Source organism: Mytilus trossulus, chromosome 14, assembly GCF_036588685.1.
Source record: "Mytilus trossulus isolate FHL-02 chromosome 14, PNRI_Mtr1.1.1.hap1, whole genome shotgun sequence".
Taxonomy (NCBI): domain Eukaryota; kingdom Metazoa; phylum Mollusca; class Bivalvia; order Mytilida; family Mytilidae; genus Mytilus; species Mytilus trossulus.
The window spans coordinates 65,062,057-65,088,196 of NC_086386.1; the positions used below are offsets into that span (position 1 = coordinate 65,062,057).

Consider the following 26,140-nt stretch of genomic DNA (forward strand, 5'->3'; position numbering starts at 1 on the left):
TGACTGTAGTTAAATTGTTTATCAGGTCAAGATCTACCTGCCTTGAAATTTTCAGATGAATAAGACAACCCTTTGTTGGGTTGCTGCCCCTGAATTGGTAATTTTAAGGAAATTTTGCTGTTTTTGGTTATCATCTTGAATATTATTATAGATAGAGATAAACTGTAAACAGCAATAATGTACACCAGTGAGATTTAAAATAGGTCAACATGACCGAAATGGTCAATTGACCCTTTTAGGAGTTATTGCCTTTTATAGTCATTTTTTAGCCTTTTTTCGTAAATCTTAGTTATCTTTTACAAAAATCTTCTCCTCTGCAGCTACTGGGCCAAAATAATTCAAACTGGGCCACAATCATCTTTGTTGTACCTTGTTTAAGAAATGTGTGGTGTGACCCGGCCAACCAACAAAGATGGCCACCACAGCTAAAAATAGAACATAGGGGTAAAATGCAGTTTTTGGCTTATAACTCAAAAACCAAAGCATTTAGAGCAAATCTGACAATGGGTGAAATTGTTTATCACGTCAGTATCTATCTGCCCTGAAAATTTCAGATTGATCAGACAACCTGCTCCTGAATTGGTAATTTTAAGGAAATTTTGCGTTTTTTTGTTATTATTTTGAATATAATTATAGATAAAGATAAACTGTAAACAGCAACAATGTACAGCACAGTAAGACTTTAAAATAAGTCAACTTGACCAAAATGGTCAATTAACCCCCTAAGGAGTTATTGTCCTTTTTAACTGGATTTTTGTGACAAAAATGTCAGTTATTGATTTGGGGATGCTCGGCGGCCGGGCGGTTGGTCGGGCGGGCGGTATTCAAATATTGTCGGTGCATTAACTGGTGAACCGTTAAACCAAAGCTTTTAAAATTTTAATATGTTGTTACTGACAACTAAATGAAGGTCAAGTTCAATAATTGCGATTTTGACTTTCACCGTTCAGTAGTTATGGTTCTTGAAAGATTGAAAAATAATGTTTCCTGTCATGTCTGTGCATTTACGCATGAACTGTTCTACCAAAGCTTCCCAAATTTTAATATGTTGTTACTGGTGACAAATGGAGGTCAATTAAAATAATGACGATTTTGACTTTTACCGTTTAGGAGTTGTGGTTCTTGAAAGATTGAAAAATGGTGTTTTCAGTCATGTCCGTGCATTTTCTTATGAACCATTCAACCAAAGCTTTTCAAATTCTAATATGTTGTTACTGATGACAAAATAGAGGTCAAGTTCAATAATGATGATTTTGACTTTTACCATTCAGTAGTTATATATATGGTTCTTGAAAGATCATAAAATGGCGTTTCCAGTCGTGTTCGTGCATTTACTAATGAACTGTTATACCAAAGCTTCCCAAATTTTAATATGTTGTTACTGATGACTAAATGGAGGTCAAGTTCAATAATGACGATTTTGACTTTTACCGTTCAGGAGTTATGGTTCTTGAAAGATTGAAAAATGGTGTTTCCAGTCGTGTCCATGCATTTTCTCATGAACCATTCAACCAAAGCTTTTCAAATTTTAATATGTTGATACTGATGACAAAATAGAGGTCAAATTTGATATTGACGATTTTCACTTTCACCAATCATCAGTCATGTCAGTAATGGTTCTTGTGATATTGCCAGGACACAAATGAATGTTAATAAATCCGGTTTGCTGTTGTTGTGACAGCCTCTTGTTACTAACATTTTCCACTGAAACTACTCAGCCAAGTTCATTATAGATAGAGATAATCTAAGCAGCAAGAATGTTCAGTAAGGTAAGATGTACAAACACATCACCATCACCAAAATGAAATTTTGTCATGAATCTATATGCGCCCTTTGTTTAATATTCACATAGACCAAGGTGAGTGAGCCTCTAGTTTGGTGATGATTCAAATTTTTATTTTGATTTATCATTTTTTTGTAAAAAAAAGATGTTTTTTTCACAAGTCAGACTGTATCTCAGAAACTATTTATGATTATTGCATAAATTTTACACAGAAGACGGAAGGGGTATCATACGCTCATGGGGCAGTTGTTTATTTAACAGATAGGTAATGCAAAAAGTGAAAAAATAACTTTTCAATTTTGGAATATGACTGATTGCAGAAAAGTATAAAGGAAGAAGAACGTGAACAGATGTAGTATTTTATGTAGATAAAAGAACTTATATTAAAGGTGTTATAATAAATAATGGTATGGAATATCCAATTTGCAGGTATAACCTATCATGTATCATTGATAAGTTAATTTTTGTCATATATATATTTAAAAAGGAACAGTCTATACTAACTATAGGCTGTCCCTGATTTAAGGGGTCAAAAACAAATCAGGTGGAGCACACCTGATAATAAATGGCAAATTATGACGGTGTGCTATATTTTTATGCCCAAGCCATCTATACGTCTCAAAGTTGGTTTCTGTACTCTAACTTCACTTTGCCTCAACCAAATGATATGAAACCTATTCACAATGCTTATTACCACAAAACACAGATCAAGTTTGAATTTGTTGGCGTCAATTACCGTTCTGGAGATATATGCCTTTACAAATGAAAAAAAAGCTGATTTTTTCGTTTCCGTTCTGGAGTTATACACCTTTATAAATGAACAAAAATGCTGATTTTTTTCATTTCAGTTCTCTAACTTAAGTCTGCCTCAACTTATTGCTAATGCTATGAAACTTCTACACAATGCTCATTATCACAGAATGCAGTTCAAGTTTGATTTTTTTTTGGGGGGGGGGGGGGGGGGGGTCACTTTATCCGTTGTAGAGTTCTGCCCATTCTCTAAACTAAGTTTGCATCAACCAATTTTATGAAACTTATACTTTTATACAATGCTTATTACCACAAAACTCAGATAAAGTAGTAGGGGCATTTTACCATTATCTTTAGTTATGTCCCTTTATAATTTTATATGATGTACATGATGTACAAGCAGGGTATCATTTGTGTTCCATGGACACATTCCCCAATTGATTTCAGGTTATTTTGACGTAATTGTACCAAACTGACTGCTAATAGTGAAATATTACTAAGTATTTCTAAAAATTGCCAGCTGCTTTAAGATGTTGTAGTCAGTTTGAAAAAACTTGTAACAAACTTAGGAGCCAGCTTAAGTCTTGATTTCCTCAATGCCGCTAAAATCTTGAAAACTGAGTTGGGAGAGGGCTTAAAAGGTTTAAAATCATTTTTGCATTCATTTTTGTAAATATGAATATGAGATTTATTTTTGAATGAGTTTGAGTTTTGGTAGACACTATCCTATCATTTTAGTATTATCAGAGAGTAGTTTCTGCGTTGGTACTGACATCTATCATGAATAACATACTAATAATAGTACAATTCTAAAGTTCCCTGCTGATAGCATGTTTACTACACATTCTCTTTATCAATACATTGTTTGGGATTGAATAATAAGTTTTTATCATAGTCTATCCAAAAAAAGGGTTTAGACACGCGCAATTTCATTTAGAAAGTAATTATTATCATAAGTCTGGAAACATCTATATGAACACAATAATGGTCAGAACATATAAAACTCTTTAACCATTATTGAAAATTTGCTTTTGAAAAAAATGAAATTATATGCACACATGAAAATTATTTTATTGTTTATTTGCATAGAAATATGAAAGATACTAAGCAGAAGAAGGTATTTTAGTTCCACAGACAGATGGCTTCAAAAGAAGAGAAAGGTAATTTACCCATGGAAAACTTAATGTAGGGCATGAACCACCTAATATTTAATATTTTTAAAACTTGTGTGTGGGGTACATATTTAATTATAAATTGATAAACATGTAGATAAAAAAAAATGATCCACTATGCAAGGTATGAAAAATGCTTATATTACTGAGACCTCCTGCATGTATTTACTATCTTCCAATAGTTTACATGTTGCATATACCTATGTATGTCTGTATTTAGGCTAGCTATATATATAAGAAGATGTGGTATCAGTGCCAATGAGACAACTCTCTATCCAAGTCACAATTTATAAAAGTAAACTATTATAGATCAAAGTAAAAAGCAACCTCAGTGTTGACTGGCTAGTGATTAGTCATTAGTAATAGTGATTACAGTAGTAACTACTTAGACCACTCGGCCACTGAGGCCCCTCTTCAACATAAAGCCTTGGCTCACACCAAACACCAACCTATAAAGGGCCCCAAAAATAACTAGCATAAAACAATTCAAAAAAGAAAAAACAACAGTCTAATTTATAAAAACTAGAGGCTCTAAAGAGCCTGTGTCGCTCACCTTGGTCTATGTGCATATTAAACAAAGGACACAAATGGATTCATGACAAAATTGTATTTTGGTGATGGTGATGTGTTTGAAGTTCTTACTTTACTGAACGATTTTGCTTCTTACAATTATATCTATCATGAACTTTGCCCATTAGTAACAGAGAACTATATTTGGTAAAAATTTACATAAATTTACCAAATTAATGAAAATTGTTAAAAATTGACTATAAAGGGCAATAACTCCTTAAGGGGTCAATTGACCATTTAGGTCATGTTGACTTATTTGTAGATCTTACTTTGCTGAACATTATTGCTGTTTACAGTTTATCGCTATCTATAATAGTATTCAAGATAACCAAAAACGGCAAAATTTCTTAAAAATTACCAATTGGAGGGCAGCAACCCAACAACCAGTTGTCCAATTCATCTGAAAAATTCAGGGCAGATAGATATTGACTTGATTAACAATTTAACTTCTTGTCAGATTTGCTCTAGATGCTTTGGTTTCATAGTTATAAGCAAAAAACTGCATTTTACCCCTATGTTCTATTTTTAGTCGTGGCGGCCATCTTGGTTGAATGGCCAGGTCATCGGACACATTTTTCAAACTAGATACCCCAAAGATGATTGTGGCCTAGTAGTTTCAGTGGAGATTTTGTAAAAGATTACTTAGATTTATGAAAAATGGTTAAAGATTGACTATAAAGGGCAATAACTCCTAAAGGGGTCAACTGACCATTTTGGTCATGTTGACTTATTTGTAGATCTTACTTTGCTGAACATTATTGCTGTTTACAATTTATCTCTATCTATAATAATATTCAAGATAATAACCAAAAACAGCAAAATTTCCTCAAAATTACCAATTCAGGGGCAGCAACCCAACAACCGATTGACAGATTCATCTCAAAATTTCAGGGCAGATAGTTCTTGACCTGATAAACATTTTTATCCCATGTCAGATTTCCTCAAAATGCTTTGGGTTTTGAGTTATAAGCCAAAAACTGCATTTTACCCCTATGTTCTATTTTTAGCGGTGGCGGCCATCTTGGTTGGTTGACCAGGTCACGCCACACATTTTTTAAACTAGATACCCCAAAGATGATTGTGGCCAAGTTTGGGTTAATTTGGCCAAGTAGTTTCAGAGGAGAAGATTTTTGTAAAAGATTACTTTAATTTACGAAAAATGGTTAAAAATTGACTATAAAGGGCAATAACTCCTAAACGGGTCAACTGACCATTTTGGTCATGTTGACTTATTTGTAGATCTTACATTGCTGAACATTATTGCTGTTTACAGTTTATCTCTATCTATAATAATATTCAAGATAATAACCAAAAACAGCAAAATTTCCTCAAAATTACCAATTCAGGGGCAGCAACCCAACAACCGATTGACCGATTCATCTGAAAACTTTAGGGCAGATAGATCTTGACCTGATAAACATTTTTATTCCATGTCAGATTTCCTCAAAATGCTTTGGTTTTTGAGTTATAAGCCAAAAACTGCATTTTACCCCTTTGTTCAATTTTTAGCCGTGGCGGCCATCTTGGTTGGTTGACCAGGTCACGCCACACATTTTTTAAACTAGATACCCCAAAGATGATTGTGGCCAAGTTTGGGTTAATTTGGCCAAGTAGTTTCAGAGGAGAAGATTTTTGTAAAAGATTACTTTAATTAACGAAAAATGGTTAAAAATTGACTATAAAGGGCAATAACTCCTAAACGGGTCAACTGACCATTTTGGTCATGTTGAATTATTTGTAGATCTTACTTTGCTGAACATTATTGCTGTTTACAGTTTATCTCTAACTATAATAATATTCAAGATAATAACCAAAAACAGCAAAATTTCTTCAAAATTACCAATTCAGGGGCAGCAACCCAACAACCGATTGACCGATTCATCTGAAAATTTCAGGGCAGATAGATCTTGACCTGATAAACATTTTTACCCCATGTCAGATTTGCTCTAAATGCTTTGGTTTTTGAGTTTTAAGCCAAAAACTGCATTTTACCCCTATGTTCTATTTTTAGCCGTGGCGGCCATCTTGGTTGGTTGACCGGGTCACGCCACACATTTTTTAAACTAGATACCCCAATGATGATTGTGGCCAAGTTTGGTTTGATTTGGCCCAGTAGTTTCAGAGGAGAAGATTTTTGTAAAAGTTAACGACGACGGACGACGACGACGACGGACGACGGACGACGACGGACGACGACGGACGACGGACGACGGACGCCAAGTGATGAGAAAAGCTCACTTGGCCCTTCGGGCCAGGTGAGCTAAAAAGAGAAGCGAGAAACACTTATGAACCACATCAACAAGCGACAACTACTGAACATCATATATATGAATACATTATAAAGTTACGTATGAATAAAAACACTGCTGCTTACATTTCCTTATTTTATAGGTATAGTAGAAAGTATGGAGAAAGACATTGACACTGCTGCTGTCATCAGGTTTCCGTGGAGACATGACAATAGTAATCATGGTAACAGAAATGAAGAATTTAACAAAAAACCTGGAGAGTACATACTGCAGACATTATTTTTAGAATTCTGCACAGTTGCTGAGAAAAAGATAGAACAGGTCTTAGGAGAACCATTGGTAAGAGTGATAATGTATTTCACATGTTAAATTAAAAGTGAGGTAATATGTTACATAGATGTAAAAACTAACTAAGTTATTTGAACCTTGAGTTAACTGGCCTCCCTAATTTTATGAGGATTATTTAGGTAAAAACATTTGAAAAATATATATTCAACCTATGCCTACAAACAAAATACAATAGGTGTTTTTATAACAATGAATGATTAATTACCTGTTAAATATAGTAAGTATTTTACGGTGCATTACGTTTGTGCGCATTACCATTACATTTGTGCATAGCTTTTCAGTCGGAAAGCAAGCCCTTAGAAACGACCATTGTTGCTTCTTTTTTAAGACAACAATGGGACTGATATTAAAAGCCGCCATTCAGAAATTGCGTTAATTTCGCGGATTTTTTTTTGGCGCCAATTTGGAAGTTTTTTTTCTTTCAGTTTTCTACTTGCCATTAGGGTCTGAAATAGATTTATTTCTATTTGTTAAGCATGGATTTTATTATCAAAAGGAAAACAATTTCTCAAACATGTCAAATTCATTATTGACCGTCTTTTAACGATCCTGTGGTGCTGTTGATCGTCGTTTAAAATTATTTTCTTCTATTTTTCACAGATTAACAAAGACTACATGTACAAACAGTTAATAATACGTATCTCAAAATTAAAAAAAACCCATTAAGTACAACGTTCTATCTGACACCCCTTGGGAAACCCCGTTTGAAATAAATTCCAAAAGAAAGATATTTTTTGACATTGTAATTTTTCTGTCTTACACATCGATGTCACCATGCATCTGAACACAGTCAATGTACACACATGTTTGTTTGAAAAAGTAATGGCGAGATCAGCTGTGAATATTTGACTGGATTAATTATTCTCTTGAAGTCAGTGAAATGTATGACTTAACTAAAAACAAGGTAAGGAAATCTTATACTGTCTTTGCTTAACTGCTTTAGATGACTTACATAAAACTCATTTGTTGTTTATAATAATATATTTTTTTGTGATAAAGGAATCCAGCAAAAGTAAATGAATAAGTAGTGTCCTAAATTTGAACTTAGTCAGCCATTAATCATTTGAGTTTCTGGTGGGGGTAGGTGGTGGCTATTGATTGTTTTTTTGGATAAAAAATAATTTGTTTTTGACCCTGTCAGAGAAAAAAAATAATTTTGGTTTACCCTCAGCTGCCATTAAATGAAATGCTAAAATTGAAAGAGAAGAATTGTTTCAACTTGTCTGGAAAAAAAATCCATAGTTCCCCCTCCATGGTTGCTGCCTTAAAACAATCACACTCAGAGTATCATTTTAATCAATCTTATTCAAAACATTATCATACTGACAGTGACATGAAGTGTGGCTTAATTTTGACTTATGATAGATCTATTTAAAACATAATTGTTGGCTCAGCCCTCCAGAAACTGCTCTGAAATACTTTGGTCTTTTGTGGATAGTTGTCTCATTGGCAATCATACCACATCTTCTTTTTTTTTTTATATTTTACATAAATATAAAAATGCATAGTTTTTTAGCTCACCTGGCCCGAAGGGCCAAGTGAGCTTTTCTCATCACTTGGCGTCCGTCGTCCGTCGTCCGTCGTCGTCCGTCGTCGTCCGTCGTCCGTCGTCGTCGTCGTCCGTCGTCGTTAACTTTTACAAAAATCTTCTCCTCTGAAACTACTGGGCCAAATCAAACCAAACTTGGCCACAATCATCATTGGGGTATCTAGTTTAAAAAATGTGTGGCGTGACCCGGTCAACCAACCAAGATGGCCGCCATGGCTAAAAATAGAACATAGGGGTAAAATGCAGTTTTTGGCTTATAACTCAAAAACCAAAGCATTTAGAGCAAATCTGACATGGGGTAAAAATGTTTATCAGGTCAAGATCTATCTGCCCTGAAATTTTCAGATGAATCGGTCAATCGGTTGTTGGGTTGCTGCCCCTGAATTGGTAATTTTGAAGAAATTTTGCTGTTTTTGGTTATTATCTTGAATATTATTATAGTTAGAGATAAACTGTAAACAGCAACACTGTTCAGCAAAGTAAGATCTACAAATAAGTCAACATGACCAAAATGGTCAGTTGACCCGTTTAGGAGTTATTGCCCTTTATAGTCAATTTTTAACCATTTTTCGTTAATTAAAGTAATCTTTTACAAAAATCTTCTCCTCTGAAACTACTTGGCCAAATTAATCCAAACTTGGCCACAATCATCTTTGGGGTATCTAGTTTAAAAAATGTGTGGCGTGACCTGGTCAACCAACCAAGATGGCCGCCATGGCTAAAAATAGAACAAAGGGTAAAATGCAGTTTTTGGCTTATAACTCAAAAACCAAAGCATTTTGAGGAAATCTGACATGGGGTAAAAATGTTTATCAGGTCAAGATCTATCTGCCCTGAAATTTTCAGATGAATCCGTCAATCGGTTGTTGGGTTGCTGCCCCTGAATTGGTAATTTTGAAAAAATTTTGCTGTTTTTGGTTATTATCTTGAATATTATTAAAGTTAGAGATAAACTGTAAACAGCAACAATGTTCAGCAAAGTAAGATCTACAAATAAGTCAACATGACCAAAATGGTCAGTTGACCCGTTTAGGAGTTATTGCCCTTTTTAGTCAATTTTTAACCATTTTTCGTAAATTAAAGTAATCTTTTACAAAAATCTTCTCCTCTGAAACTACTTGGCCAAATTAATCCAAACTTGGCCACAATCATCTTTGGGGTATCTAGTTTAAAAAATGTGTGGCGTGACCCGGTCAACTAACCAAGATGGCCGCCACCGCTAAAAATAGAACATAGGGGTAAAATGCAGTTTTTGGCTTATAACTCAAAAACCAAAGCATTTTGAGGAAATCTGACATGGGATAAAAATGTTTATCAGGTCAAGAACTATCTGCCCTGAAATTTTCAGATGAATCGGTCAATCGGTTGTTGGGTTGCTGCCCCTGAATTGGTAATTTTGAGGAAATTTTGCTGTTTTTGGTTATTATCTTGAATATTATTATAGATAGAGATAAATTGTAAACAGCAATAATGTTCAGCAAAGTAAGATCTACAAATAAGTCAACATGACCAAAATGGTCAGTTGACCCCTTTAGGAGTTATTGCCCTTTATAGTCAATCTTTAACCATTTTTCATAAATCTAAGTAATCTTTTACAAAATCTCCACTGAAACTACTAGGCCACAATCATCTTTGGGGTATCTAGTTTGAAAAATGTGTCCGATGACCTGGCCATTCAACCAAGATGGCCGCCACGGCTAAAAATAGAACATAGGGGTAAAATGCAGTTTTTGGCTTATAACTATGAAACCAAAGCATCTAGAGCAAATCTGACAAGAAGTTAAATTGTTAATCAAGTCAATATCTATCTGCCCTGAATTTTTCAGATGAATTGGACAACTGGTTGTTGGGTTGCTGCCCTCCAATTGGTAATTTTTAAAGAAATTTTGCCGTTTTTGGTTATCTTGAATACTGTTATAGATAGCGATAAACTGTAAACAGCAATAATGTTCAGCAAAGTAAGATCTACAAATAAGTCAACATGACCTAAATGGTCAATTGACCCCTTAAGGAGTTATTGCCCTTTATAGTCAATTTTTAACAATTTTCATTAATTTGGTAAATTTATGTAAATTTTTACCAAATATAGTTCTCTGTTACTAATGGGCAAAGTTCATGATAGATATAATTGTAAGAAGCAAAATCGTTCAGTAAAGGAAGAACTTCAAACACATCACCATCACCAAAATACAATTTTGTCATGAATCCATTTGTGTCCTTTGTTTAATATGCACATAGACCAAGGTGAGCGACACAGGCTCTTTAGAGCCTCTAGTTTAATGTTATTATTTTTTTCAAAAAAGAAAAATATTACTGAGTCAATTTTGTCTAATTTATTTTCAAGTTCATGATTAGCATCATTTATTTATTGGTTTAGTGTGTTATTTTTATAATTTGAGTCCATTCATTAGAACTATAACTTGCATGAAATCAATGAGACAACATTTATTGTTATATTTAGTTTGTTCATACAAGGATTGCAAACTAATTTTCCTTTTATCTAAAATAATGAAGATTTTACATTCAGAATACTTTCATTATGATCTATTTTAAGTTTAAATGAAAAGGGTAGGAGCCTAATGAAAAGGAACTCCTGTTTTTTATTATTTTAATCCTGTCTTGTCAGATCCATTATTCATGAATATTTTGACTACCCCTTGTATTAATTGAGTAAACATTTATTTCTGTGTAGAAATAATTTGGTTACAGCAGTAAAAATACTTACCAAAACATAAAAATTAAATTAACCTTTGGAATATTAAATTAATATTAGATTATTATGGCACATAGGGACACATAGGGCCTATTTCACTGGGACTGAGTTCTGAAAACTGATAAAAAGTGTTTCTCTTTTTTCTTTTTACAGTATCAAAATATATTCAATATGATTATTTTACTAATATCCACATGTAAATAACAGCATATGGTGCTTGATATAACAATAGTTTGTTCATGACAGTGTCAAACAAAGGGACGTAACTCGTGAATTAACGTCGGCCCCGCTTTGTCAGAAATATCGACACATCTAACTGGCACATTTGCATATCTTAGCATATCAACTGGCACAAATTTGACATATCATAGTCCAAGTTATGTTACATAACATAATTTAAATTCAGCATAGCTTCCCGAGAAGTTAAGAAAGAAAATTACGATTTTAATTTTCTGTGACCAATTTTTTTCGTCAACACCTTGACTTTCAGAACACATTTGAAAGAAAAAAATGAGAGTATCCATAAATGAGTTGAGCAATATATTTCTCATATACTCAAGAATGTTCCCTATAAAGGGAATTAGTTTTAATTCATGCAAAGTACTACAAATTCCAAAAAACGGGCTGAACTTTTTTTGGTAAAAATATGCCCATACATGGTAATCACATGACATCCATTGTTGCTTTAAGAAATGGGGTCAAACCGGGGTCAGCTTTCCGACTGTTTTGATTACATTTGCACGCACTGTTTTGACAGGTAAACTCAGGTTTCAAGATTCAAGATTCAAGATTCAAAGTTTTATTTAGAGTCGATATTCAATAAACTACATAACACAAGCTCTAGTGAGCTTTTCAAATCGACTTAATAACAAAATACAATACACACACACACAATACAATACACACATAGAAAAGTCAGGAAAACAACACAATTTTAAACATATAATGCATAGTAAGATACCTTAATGACATATATATAAGTTAAAAGCATATAGTACACTATAAATATAGCACAAGTTAATAATAAGATTGCACAAATCAAATAGTCACACAGAAAATAAAAGTAAAATAAAACAGGCATAAACACTATATGCATGCACTGCACTGGCATGAGCTGTTACTTGGATTCCATGTTTGTACCAATTTTTTGAATTGGTCGAAAGATGTTTCCACTCGACAATGGTTCGGCAGCTCATTCCAGATTTGTGCAGCATTATAGGGAAACGATCTTAAGCTATATTTAGTAGTTCAAACTCGAGTACTGCTGTTTCCTGTGATCTTAAATCATACTTGTTAAATTTTATCTCAATCAAATCATGAAGGTACGTTAGTATAAGCCTCATAAGGCAGGGAAAAAAAGAGATAAACCGCATATTTTTTTTTGATTTTCATATACAATTCAACAAGTCAAAGGTGTAGGCAAAATTAATACTTGATAGTCATATCCGTTATAAAAATACAAAAAATATAGTTATATATAATCTAATATATTTTTTTTTTATATTTTTACCTGAGATTACCTGTAAAATGAATGCACTCAAATGTAATCAAAAGCTGCAAACCAGCGTAAAACATTTTAATACCCAAATGCACGGAAACTTAGTGCGCCCGTATTTTAAGCATTAAAACTTGCTCCTTCTAAATAAACCAACACCAGTGCAATATTGATTATAAAATATGTTGATATATGAACAAAAGATAAAAATATCACAATAAAACACTCTTTTTTGGTAAATTACTTCCAGAATTTTGATATTCTAGACTAGTCCAAATAATTATGACGTCTGGCAAGGCTATTTTAATTTTAATAGCCTTGTCAAGCGTCATATTTATTTGGACTAGTTTTAGACGTGCAATTAAAAAAAACAATCAAAAATAAATGTGTAAATAAATAAAACTTATAGAAATTAAAAAGAATTGAGTCAGAAAAATAAATATTCAGGATTTTTTTAGTATACAAGATTTACCCACTTATTACTTGTTGCTGAGTAACTAAGCTTAACAATGTATTTAGGTTGTACTTAGGTGAGGTTTTTATACGACCGCAAAAATTAAATATTTTTATGTCGTATATTGGTATCAAGTCTGCGTCGTCGTCGTCTGTGTTGTCTGAATACTTTTAGTTTTCGCACTCTAACTTAAGTAAACATGAATAGAAATCTATAAAATTTTAAAACAAGGTTTTATGACCACAAAAGGAAGGTTGGGATTGGTTTTGGGAGTTTTGGTCCCAACATTTTAGGAATAATGGGCCAAAAAGGGCCCAAATAAGCATTTTCTTGGTTTTCACACTATAACTTTAGTTTAAGTAAATAGAAATCTATGAAATTTTGTCACAAGGTTCATGACTACAAAAGGAAGGTTGGGATTGATTTTGGGAGTTTTGGTTTCAACATTTAAGGAAGTAGGGGCCAAAAAAGGGCTCAAAGAAGCATTAGTCTTGGTTTTCGCAAAATAATTTTAGTATAAGCAAATAGAAATCAATGAAATTTAAACACAAGGTCTATGACCACAAAAGGAAGGTTGGGATTGGTTTTGGGAGTTCATATCTGAACAGTTTAGGAATTAGGGGCCAAAAAGGGGACGAAATAAGCATTTTTCTTGGTTTTTCGCACTATAACTTTAGTATAAGAAAACAGAAATCTATGAAATTTAAACTCAAGGTTTATGATCTTAAAAGGAAGGTTGGGATCGATTTGGGAATTTTGGTCCCAACGAATTAGGGACCAAAAGGGGCCAAAATTAAATTTGTTGGATTTCATCAAAAATTGAATGACTTGGGTTCTTTGATATGCAGGATCTAACTGTGTATTTAGATACTTAGTTTATTTATTATGGGCCCAATTTTCAAGTTGATCCAAATTGGGGTCCAAAATTAAACTTGTTTGACTTCAACAAAAATTCAATATACGGGTTTTTTTAATATGCTGAATCTAACCATGCATTTAGATTTTTGGGATACGATTGCTTTCAAGCAATCTGTAGACTTATACCTGTGGCTCAGAGCAATGCCCTCACGTCAATCGCTTTGTTCTAAACATCTCACATTCTTATGATTGTCTTGCTTTATAAGGTAAAAACAAACAAAGGGATTGAACTTAAACAACTTTCCTATAATATCCTTTTCATAATCTTCATGTTTGATAATTCCCTTGACTTATATGGGTGTTTTTAACAACACGGAAAATCAGAATTAAGCAGTATTTATATTTAGTGTTTTTATAACTTTAGGAACACGTCCGAGGGAATTCACAGTTTTGATAAAATGCGAGAGTTCTCTGAATTCCAATAAATCTATTTCTGTCATATAAGAACTGAAGTGGAGTTTTTCTTATATGTTACTGTTATGAAACTGATATTTGAGATTGTACTTCCATAAAGAAATAGAATAGAATAGAAACCATCTAGGTCTTTTAATAAACATTTAATATACGTTCTTGCTCCAGGGTTTGTTTTGGAAATTATGTGCATGCGTATAGATTTCTTGACTTCAAGGGGTTTTAGATTGAATGGTTGCTCTGGATTCCCCACTCAATTAATTGATTTATAACTCATGGGATCTTTTCTATGTACGTCTGCTATTTAGGGTTATTGTTGTTGCATATCTTTAAATCATATGCATCATTTGAATTAAAATAAATTTAGTCATCATCGTAGAACACCCCTTCAGGCGAAATGGAGTCTTCCATATTATCATTTAGAGTTGTCTCCCTTCGGGAAATAACTTCCATGAATGCTGTTTATCAAACAATACGTCGAGTATTAGCTCGTTCTGTCATTGAATGTCGTATTTTTTAAAAATGATCGCAATTTAAACCGACAAATGTGTACGGAAAGGAGTCATGATCACTGACTCTAAGGAAATTAATATTTAAAGAGTTAGGAATGGGGTTCCTCCTAGAATTAACGTTGGAAAATAGATGATAAGATACGAAACGGAATACTTTCTCCCACTCTAGTCTAAGATTGAGGCAGTGACTGCTGTGGCAAGTAAACTTGGAATTGATGGTAAAAAAATAAAACACAATAGGCCTAATGACATTATTCTTACACTTTTATCTGGGATTGGCTATTTTTTTGTAACTATTTTACAAGTGCAGTTGAATTAGTTTTAAAAATAATATTATCCAGCTACATGTTTACATGTGTCAATTAAACAACGGCAATCATATCCCTCAGAGCAATCTGCTCTTTGATTAATATTAAGGACCGGTTATCAATTTGGTTCATATTGAGGTCTAAAGGGTCCAAAATTGAACTTTATTTGATTTCATCAAAAATTGAATTCTTGGGGTTCTTTGATATGATGAATCTAACCATGTATTTAAATTTTGGATATTGGAATACCACAAATGGATGGTAAGAATTGTCTTTGGGAGTAATGGCTTTAACTGTTAAGGAATAAGGTACAAAAAAGGTGGGAAAAGGGTTTCCAGGTTAATGGACAATTACAAAACATAATTTAAAAGCCGCATAAGGTTGGTAATTGAAACTCATTTTAATATCTCACCTAAACTGTTCTTTGATAAATTATGTATATTGGAAATTTGCCAAAAACTTTATTATTAATAATAATCTATATTTGTCATAAGTAACATTATACTGGTGACATAAACAAAAGTAACAACAACAATAAAATAACTGAGTTGAACACACACATATCTATATATATACAAGTGAAACTAACTAAGAGTCCCCTGTCCTCAGCTCTAAAGACAATAAATTCAATTGGAAATTTGCCAAAAACTTTAGGTTTATGAACTTCATTGGAAATTTGACAATATAAAATGTTGCATTGGAGTTATCTTTCTTTGTCCAGAATAGTAGTTAAATTAACTTAAATCATGATTGTATGACATTTTATGTTTTATGATGTAGTTATTGTTGAAAACTCCATAAGAAATTTGAATTGAGATCATTTTTGGAATAAGGGAAAGGGGGAGGTGAAAAAAATTGTTGGGGTTTAATTTTTCTTATTTCAGATTTCAGAAATGAAAACGAAAATTTCTTCAAATATCAAAGGATTAATATTCAACAGCATACTGAATTGCTCAATTTTAAGCAAAAAAACCCAAACATTTTAAGTTCATTAGACCACATTCATTCTGTGTCAGAAACCTATGCTGTATTAACTATTTAATCACAATCCATATTCAGAGCTGTATCCAATTTGAATGTTGTGTCCATACTAGCCCAAACCGTTTAGGGTTCGACCTTGTAACGGCCAGAAATCGCCTTTAAATTGTAGCCAACAAAAGACACAAATCAATAATAAAATTTAACAAGATTTATTATACAAAAGTTTACAAAAGGTATTACACAAATATTACTGTCAACTTAACTGTCAAAATATGAGTCCAATCTTTTATCTTTATCTGTATCCCAAAATCTTTCGGAATCCAATCCCATGAACACATTCTCCATTTATTTAAACATTATTTTTAAACTAAAACCTTAAAATTATTTGTGAAACAGTTGCAGCAGATAGAAAATGGTCATGGAAGCAGCAAAAGTTAAATATTTCCAGACCTTAAGTTGTTATATCCTGTTTTATAATATCTTACTGATTATTTTGTAGCAGCAACTTTCTTTTTAGTTGTAAACATGATTAATTTACCCTTGCAGGAAAAATCTTTGACAAAATCTTTACAGAGAGGAGAAGATCCACAGTTTGATCAGGTAATTTAAAAGAAAGAATGTTTTAGGAAGGAAACTGATTGCAAATTTGATGTGTTTAAAAAGCAATTTACTCATTTGATTTAAAAAGAACAAAAAGAAAGATTGTCATCTAGGCAACTACAGAGCATGCAAGTTCTGAAATTTTGTTAATTATTTAATGTTAATGATTTGAATGGGTAAATGAATATTCTAACATGACTTCCTTGAAACGCTTTGAGTACATACCCGTGGTAAAATATGAATATATTGCATTGGCTGTTCCGATTGTACTCCCACATCATATGTTGTTTTATGAATAAAGTACCTGACGTCAATAGAATGATGACGTAATAACTTAAGCATGTTACAGAAAAAAACTGGCTTCTGATACCATAAAATCATTACAACAAGGCAATGTAAACAAACAATGCTAAACTGTGGTGTAAGCCCATTCGGCGTCCGTCATCGTCCTTCATCCGTCGTCAGTCGTCCGTCATCCGTCGTCAGTCGTCCGTCATCCGCCGTCCATCGTCGTTAACTTTAACAAAAATCTTCTCCTCTGAAACTACTTGGCTAAATTTAAACAAACTTGGCCACAATCATCATTGGGGTATCTTGTTTGAAAATTGTGTCCGGTGACCCGGAAAACCAACCAAGATGGCTAAAAATAGAACATGGGGGTAAAATGCAGTTTTTGGCTTATAACTTAAAAAACCAAAGCATTAAGAACAAATATGACAGGAAGTAAAATTGTTGGTCAGGTCAAGATCTATCTGCCCTGAAATTTTCAGATGAATCGGACAACCTGTTGTTAGGTTGCTGCCCCTGAATTGGTAATTTTAAGGAAATTTTGTCATTTTAGGTCATTATCTTGAATATAATTATAGATAGAGATAAATTTTAACAGCAAAAATGTTCAGCACAATAAGATTTAAAAGTAAGTTAACTGGTCCAAAATGGTCAGTTGACCTGTTTAGGAGTAATTGCCCTTTATAGTCAATTTTTAACCATTTTTCATAAATCTTAGTAATCTTTTACAAAAATCTTCTCTGAAATTAAACCAAACTTGGCCACAACTATCATTTGGGTATCTAGTTTAGAAAATGTGTGGCGTGACCCGGTCAACCAACCAAGATGGCTGCCACGGCTAAAATTATAACATAGGGGTAAAATTCAGTTTTTGGCTTATAACTCAAAAACCAAAGCATTCAACGCAAATCAAACAGAAGTAAAATTGCTTATCAGGTCAAAATCAATCTGCCCTGAAATTTTCAGATGAATTGTTTGGTTGCTGCCTCTGAACTGGTAATTTAAAGGAAATTTTGCTGATTTGGTTATTATCTTGAATATTATTATAGATAGAGATAAACTTTAATAGACAATAAATGTTGGCAAAGTAAGATCTATAAATAAGTCAACATGATGGAAATTGTCAGTTGACTCCTCTAGGAGTTATTTAAGAAATAATTCATGGGGGCTTGAATATATCTAGATTTTACCACGGGTTGGCCCTTTATGACAAATATTTTACCCTGAGCGATAGCGAGGGGTAAAATATCGGCATAAAGGGACAACCCGTGGTAAAATCTAGATATATTCAAGCCCCCATGAATTATTTCGATTCTAATAGGACAAATACTGCAATTATTTAGGATCGAAGCGCTCTAGGTGATGGCATTATTTGCCGTTCCAATATATAAACGCACTATTAAATTGACGTAAAATAACGGAGCAAACTGAATAAATGATGATGCTTAAACTATTTATAATAACATATTTAGATAATTTTAGATTAATCTAATTATTATTGTACTTATATGTCTCACATGTATACAAAAACGGCTAATATAACTCATTTTAGCATCATTTGTTAACGTTTCCTTGTTGTGATGATTTTCCGTTTCACAAGCGTGTATTTTCCCGTAAATTGCTTATATTCTGACGTCATTGTTCTATGACGTCGAGTCGCTCATTCATTAAAAAACATATGACGTGGGGGTACAATGGGAACAGCCCATGAAATATATTCATATTTTACCACAGGTGTGTACTCAAAGCGTTTGAAGGACGTCATGTTAGAATGCCCTTTATAGTCCAGTTTTAACCATTTTTTCGTAAATCTTAGTAATCTTTTACAAAATTCTTCTCCTCTGAAACTACTGGGCTAAGTTAATTATAGATAGAGATAATTGTAAGCAGCTATAATGTTTAGTAAATCAAGATGTACAAACACATCACCAAAACACAATTTTGTCATGAATCCATCTGCGTCCTTTGTGGGTAATATTCACATAGACCAAGGTGAGCTGTTTTATACTATATGCAATAGGTCTACTATATTTGGTGTATGGAATGATTGTAAGGTGTACATGCCTAGACCTCGACATCATTTTCATGGTTCAGTGGTTAAAGTTAAGTTTTTGAGTTTTGGTCTATTTTTCTAATACTTTATGCATTAGGTCAACTGTATTTCATGTATGGAAATTTTTATGATCTATATGTCTGTTACGCAGGTTTTATTTGACCTTGACCTCATTTTAACGGTCCATTGCTAAGTGTTAAGTGTTTTGGTCTGTTTTTCTTAATTTATAAGCAATAAATCAACTATATTTGTTGTATTGAAGAATTGTTAACTGTACATGTCTGCCTGGCATGGTTCATCTGACCTTGACCTCATTTTCATAGTTCATTGATCAATGTTTTGTTTTCTTGGTTAATGTTGAGTTTATGTAACAGTTGTAATAAAGCTTTATATTTAGGTCTATCAACATTATATCAATGTTTATCAAAGGGCCAAGTGAGCTTTTTTCATCACTTGGCGTCTGTCGTCCGTTGTCCGTCGTCGTCCTGCGTCTGTCGTTGTCCTGCGTCTGTCATCCTTTACTTTTACAAAAATCTTCTCCTCTGAAGCTACTGGGCCAAATTAAACTAAACTAACCCAGAAAATTTTTTCAACCATTTTTTTGAGAGGATTAATATTCAACAGCATAGTGAATTGCTCAAAGGCAAATTATAAATTTTAAGTTCATTAGACCACAGAATTCATTCTGTGTCACAAACCTATGCTGTGTCTATTATTTAATCAGAATCCAAATTTAGAGCTGAATCCAGCTTGAATGTTGTGTCCATACTTGCCCCAACCGTTCAGGGTTCAACATCTGCGGTTGTATAAAGCTGCACCCTGCGAAGCATCTGGTTTAAACTTTGGTAGAAGATTTTTTATAATTAATTTCTAAAAACAAAAGTTTGAAAGTAATTGTTTTCGTTTATTTTACAGTACTATACCAATAGAGGGACTTATCTTTATGCAATAAACAGACGGACTGGGAAATTGTTTTTGTTCACATGATAAATTTATTAACCTTAATAGATTGTTATTATAGAAGTTAATATTCAAGAGAATATATATCCAAAGAAAATGATTGATATTTTTAAATCCTGTAATAATTTTGATAAATAGATTCACCTTATGCGGTGAAATCCAAGACGAGAAAAAGAGTTCTGGAAACCTTTACAAATTTCAATATAGCACCTGAACATCTCTTAAAATCAATTATTTCATATTCATTTGCAAAATTTGCACATACAAATGTGTTTTTGTCGATTGAGTACCCCACTGCTCTTTTTAAACATTTAAAAGTAACTGGATTAGACTTTTTAGCTCACCTGGCCCACAGGGCCAAGTGAGCTTTTCCCATCACTTGGCGTTCGGCGTCATTGTCCTGTGTCAGGCATCTTTAACTTTTACAAAAAACTTCTCCTCTAAAACTACCAGGCCAAATTTTACCAAACTTGGCCACAATCATCATTGGGTTTTAAAATATGTGCCTGGTCAACCACCCAAAATGGCTGCCATGGATAAAAATAGAACATAGAGGTAAAATGCGGGTTTTGGCTTATAACTCAAAAACCAAAGCTTTTAGAGCAAATCTGACATGCGATGAATCGGACAACCTGTTGTTTGGTTGCTGCCCCTGAATTGGTAATTTTATGGAAATTTTACTGTTTGGGTTAATTATCTTGAATATTATTATAGATAGAGATAAACTGTAAACAGCAATAATTCAGCAAAGTAAGATTTACAAATAAGTCAACATGACCGAAATGGTCAGTTGACACTTTTGGAGTTATTGACCTTTATAGTCAATTTTTAAGCATTTTTCGTAAATCTTAGTAATCTTTTACAAAAATTTTCTCCACGGAAATTACTGGGCCAAATTAATCCAAACTTTTTTTTTTATCTTTTTTTTGTTTTTCAATAGTCAGGATTTTACAATACCCCTACAATCAGTCACCACCTGACTATGGTTTTTGGGGTAAACATTGAAAGTTATATACAAGACTATCCATTTTGTTTTTTTTTAATTTATATTCATAATACAAGAATATAGTTATTAAAGAAAAGAAGAATAAAGCTGCTCGCACTCACACTTTCTCTCACTACTTGCACACAGTCGCTGCAATCTTACCATTAGTATGCATGCATGTATATATATAGAGTAAAAATTCAAAGTCTTTCGGAGTTATTGCCCTTTATAGTCAATTTTTAACCATTTTTCCTAAATCTTAGTAATCTTTTACAAAAATTTTCTCCTCAGAAACTAGTGGGCCAAATTATTCCAAACTTGGCCACAATAATCATGGGGTATCTAGTTTAAAATTGTCTGGTGACCCGCCCAACCAACCAAGATGGCCGCCATGGCTAAAAATAGAACATAGGGGTAAAATGCAGTTTTTGGCTTATAACTCGAAAACCAAAGCATTTAGAGCAAATCTTATTGAGGGTAAAATTGTTCATCAGGTCAAGATCTATCTGCCCTGAAATTTTCATTTGATATGGGATACCCATTGTTGGGTTGCTGCCACTAAATTTGTAATTTTAAGGGAAATTTTGCTGTTTTTATATGACAAAAAAAAATTTTGCATCATATAATTGTATTATGTTGTCGTCTGCGTAGTCTGCGTCATTGTCGTCCCAAGACACATTTAGTTTCCGGACAATAACTTTTGTTTTAGAAAATGGATCTCTATAAATTTTTACCAGAAGGTTCAATACCACTAAAGGAAGGTTGGGATTGATAATGGGGGTTATGGTCCCAAAAGTTTAGGAAAAAGGGGCCAAAAAGGCGGACAAAAATAAGCATTTTTGTAGTTTTCAAACAATAACTAGTTTCCATACCATGAAGGGATGGTTAGTATTGACTTTGGGGGGGTTATTGCTCAAAATATTTTGGAATAAGGGGCAAAAGGGCCAAAAAGGGGAAAAACTAGTTTTTTTTCTGGTCAATGGACAATTTAAACAATTTAAAAGCAGTGTAAGGGATTAAATCATTTACATACAGTGTTGGGCATGTTCAGATAACACTCCTTGTAAATTATGTATAAAGAAATATCAGGTTTTGGACTAATTGCAAAAAAGGGGGGGTGGGGGGGGGGGGGATTGGACATAGTTTTCAATTATTTTTTCCAAATTTCTCAAAGTCTAAATCTTTCAAAAGTTTGAAGAAGAAATCTTTAATTGCACAATATTGCATAATAGATTTGTAAGATCTTGACATTTGTTTTGTGTCATAAACTAATATTATGTCAAAAATTTGATCACAACCCAAATTCAGAGCTGTATCAAGGTTGAATGTTGTGTCCATACTTGCCCCAACTGTTCAGGGTTCAACCTCTGCAGTCGTATAAAGCTGTGCCATGTGGAGCACCTGGTTGGTTATTATCTTGAATATTATTATTGATGGAGATAAACTGTAAACAGCAATAATGTTCAGCAAAGTAAGATTTACAAATAAGTCAACATGAACAAAATGGTCAAGTGACCCCTTTAGGAGTTATTGCTCTTTATAGTCAATTATTAGACATTTTTCATAAATCTTGGTTATCTTTTACAAAAATCTTCTCCTCTGAAACTACTGGGCCAAATTTAACCACACTTAGGCACAATCATCATTGGGGTATCTAGTTTAAAAATTGTGTCCAGTGATCTGGCATATCAACCAAGATGGCCACCACGGCTAAAAATAGAACATAGGGGTAAAATGCAGTTTTTGGCTTATAACTCAAAAACCAAAGCATTTAGAGCAAATCTGACATGGGTTAAAGTGTTTATCAGGTCAAGATTTATCTGCCCTGAAATTTCTAAAGAATGTTTAGAAAAGTAAGATCTACAAACACATCTCCATCATCAAAACACAATTTTGTCATAAATCCATCTGTGTCTTTTGTTTAATATTCACATAGACCAAGGTGAGCGACAAAGGCTCTTTGGAGCCTCTAGTTTATTATTGGGGGGGGTATTTCACAGGGCTCACACTATTTCTAGTTGATCAAATAAATTTATTTAAAGCATAAAAGACCAGTTAAAAGAGCAACAGGCGTATCATGCGCTAAAGCGCAGCCCTTTGGTTATTATCTTGAATACTATTATAGATAGAGATAAACTGTAAACAGCAATAATATTCAGCAAAGTAAGATCTACAAATAAGTCGGATGAACAAAATTGTTAGAGGACCCCTTAAGGAGTTATTGCCCTTTATGGTCAATATTGAACAACTTTTCGTCATTTTTGTAACTTGTACAAAAATCTTCTTTTCTAAAACTATAGGCCAAATTTAACAAAACTTGGCCACAATCATTACTAAGGTATCTATTTAAAAAAAGTGTCTAATGACCCTACCTACCAAACAAGATGACCAACATCAGTAAATACAGTAACAGGTGAGCGACACAGGCTCTTGAGAGCCTCTAGGTCTTAATTAAAATGAATGACCACTAATTTCCAAATAACATAAAAAAATATAAAAAAAATAATAATGTATGTTGCTATTGATGAGTTTTAATGACAGGAATGCATTCATTCTCTGTCACTCGTTAGCCTTCTGGGGTTTCGCCCCTAGCTTTGAACCAACCAGCAGGTGTTTTGGCCTGGACTTGTTTAGGGCCCTATTAGTCAACTCAATGAGGTTGGGGCGTTCACATAAAAATGATCTAGCTACGCCACTGGCATGTACTGTTAATTATCCAAAGTGAGTGAATTGAATGGGTAAATGAATATCATTACATGTACTTTTAATTATCCAAATTTAAGTTAATGATTTGAATGGGTAAATAAATATCAACAAATGTACTGTTAATTATCTGAAATTAATGAATTGAATGGGTAAACGAATGTCTATACATGTACTGTTAATTATCCCAAGTTAATGATTTGAATGGGTATATAAATATCAATTCATGTACTGTTAATTAAGATCTCAAGTTAGTGAATTAAATTGGTAAATGAATATCAATACATGTACTGTTAATTATCCCAAGTTAATGATTTGAATGGGTAAATAAATATCAATTCATGTACTGTTAATTATATAATTATCCCAAGTTAATGATTTGAATGGGTAAATGAATATCAATGCATGTACTGTGATTTGATATGATGAACAAGGCTTTCAAGAGATAAATATGCTCCTATTGTTCAAAAGAGAGTTTTAGTAATCTTAGTAAATTTAATAAAAATAAATAACATAAACATGAAAATTTTTCTATACCACCAGTGATTATGTATTAGCTATTTAATGAGTAAACAAAACTTGATATAAACAAAGCATCTGGTAAAGATAATGTTGGACCAAAAATCCTATGATAAAGTGCCCCTTTTATTGCATCACCTCTCACATATATATTTAACAGATTGATAGATGCTTATATATATCCTTCATTACTGAAGAATGCTAAGGTAACACCAGTTTTCAAGGATGATGACAAGCTTTTACCAATAATTACAGACCTAAATCACTTCTTCCAAATTTATCAAAATTAATAGAAAGACATGTTTCTAATAAAATGTACAAATATTTATCTAAACTTAAACTTTTACACCCTACACAATCTGGTTTCAGGCCGCAGCATTCTTGTCAAACTGCACTTATCAATATCATTGACACCTGGTTGCAAGAAATGAATGATGGTAATTTAAATCTAGCAATTTTATTAGATTTTAAAAAAGCTTTTGATTTTGTAGATCATGACATTCTTTGTTTAAAGCTTGAAATTTATGAATTTAGTGAGGCTACTGTTTGTTTCTTCAAGTCATACCTCAATTACAGAAAACAGCAGGTAAACATTTGTAATGTTTATTCTGAACAACAACATGTGAAATTTGGTGTCCTCCGAGGTTCTATACTTGGTCCCCTATTGTTTGTACTATTTATAAATTACCTCCCTTATGCATTGGAAATTATAAACAGAAATATATGCTGATGACACCACTCTTCATAAATCTTGGAAAAACATACAAATTATACATGATGTTCAAGAAGATTTATACAGGGTTGAAGAGTGGTGTAAAATGAATAACATGTTCATTAATGCAAATAAAACAAAATGATTGGTTACTGGAACAAAACAGAAACTATCAATTCAGACTTACAAACCCATTTCCTTTCACAATTTTATTGATAATAAATTCAAAAGTATTACAAAATTCTTCATGTGAAAAGTTATTAGGTGTTAAAATTGACAGCATACTTAATCGGAAAAATCAAATTGATCAAGTGTGTGCTAATATATCATTCAGAATATACCTTCTTTCTAACACATTTGTCATTAATTTAATTTCAGTTACTGAATGCATTAGGTAGTGTTGATTTAGTCCCTATGATCACATTTGTAATTTATTGACAGTTACTGAATGCATTAGGTAGTGTTGATTTAGTCCCAGTGATCACATTTGTAATTTACTGACAGTTACTGAATGCATTAGGTAGTGTTGATTTAGTCCCAGTGATCACATTTGTAATTTATTGACAGTTACTGAATGCATTAGGTAGTGTTGATTTAGTCCCAGTGATCACATTTGTAATTTACTGACAGTTACTGAATGCATTAGGAAGTGTTGATTTAGTCCCAGTGATCACATTTGTAATTTATTGACAGTTACTGAATGCATTAGGTAGTGTTGATTTAGTCCCAGTGATCACATTTGTAATTTACTGACAGTTACTGAATGCATTAGGTAGTGTTGATTTAGTCCTAGTGATCACATTTGTAATTTATTGACAGTTACCGAATGCATTAGGTAGTGTTGATTTAGTCCCAGTGATCACATTTGTAATTTACTGACAGTGACTGAATGCATTAGGTAGTGTTGATTTAGTCCCTATGATCACATTTGTAATTTATTGACAGTTACTGAATGCATTAGGTAGTGTTGATTTAGTCCCAGTGATCACATTTGTAATTTACTGACAGTTACTGAATGCATTAGGTAGTGTTGATTTAGTCCCTATGATCACATTTGTAATATATTGACAGTTACTGAATGCATTAGGTAGTGTTGATTTAGTCCCA

The 26,140-nt window shown here is 32.9% G+C and overlaps 1 protein-coding gene across 6 annotated transcripts in view; it reads left to right on the forward strand.

The window, feature by feature from the left end:
- Nucleotides 1–26,140, forward strand: part of LOC134695720 (protein furry homolog-like) — a 399,195-nt gene that overhangs the window by 24,818 nt on the left and 348,237 nt on the right. For all 6 annotated transcript variants that reach the window (XM_063557102.1, XM_063557101.1, XM_063557100.1 and 3 more), the window contains exons 2-4: nucleotides 3,623–3,693; nucleotides 6,667–6,863; nucleotides 16,760–16,813. In XM_063557102.1, the coding sequence (XP_063413172.1) occupies nucleotides 3,672–3,693; nucleotides 6,667–6,863; nucleotides 16,760–16,813 (273 nt within the window). In that variant the 5' untranslated portion in view covers nucleotides 3,623–3,671. The remainder of the gene's footprint in view (nucleotides 1–3,622; nucleotides 3,694–6,666; nucleotides 6,864–16,759; nucleotides 16,814–26,140) is intronic.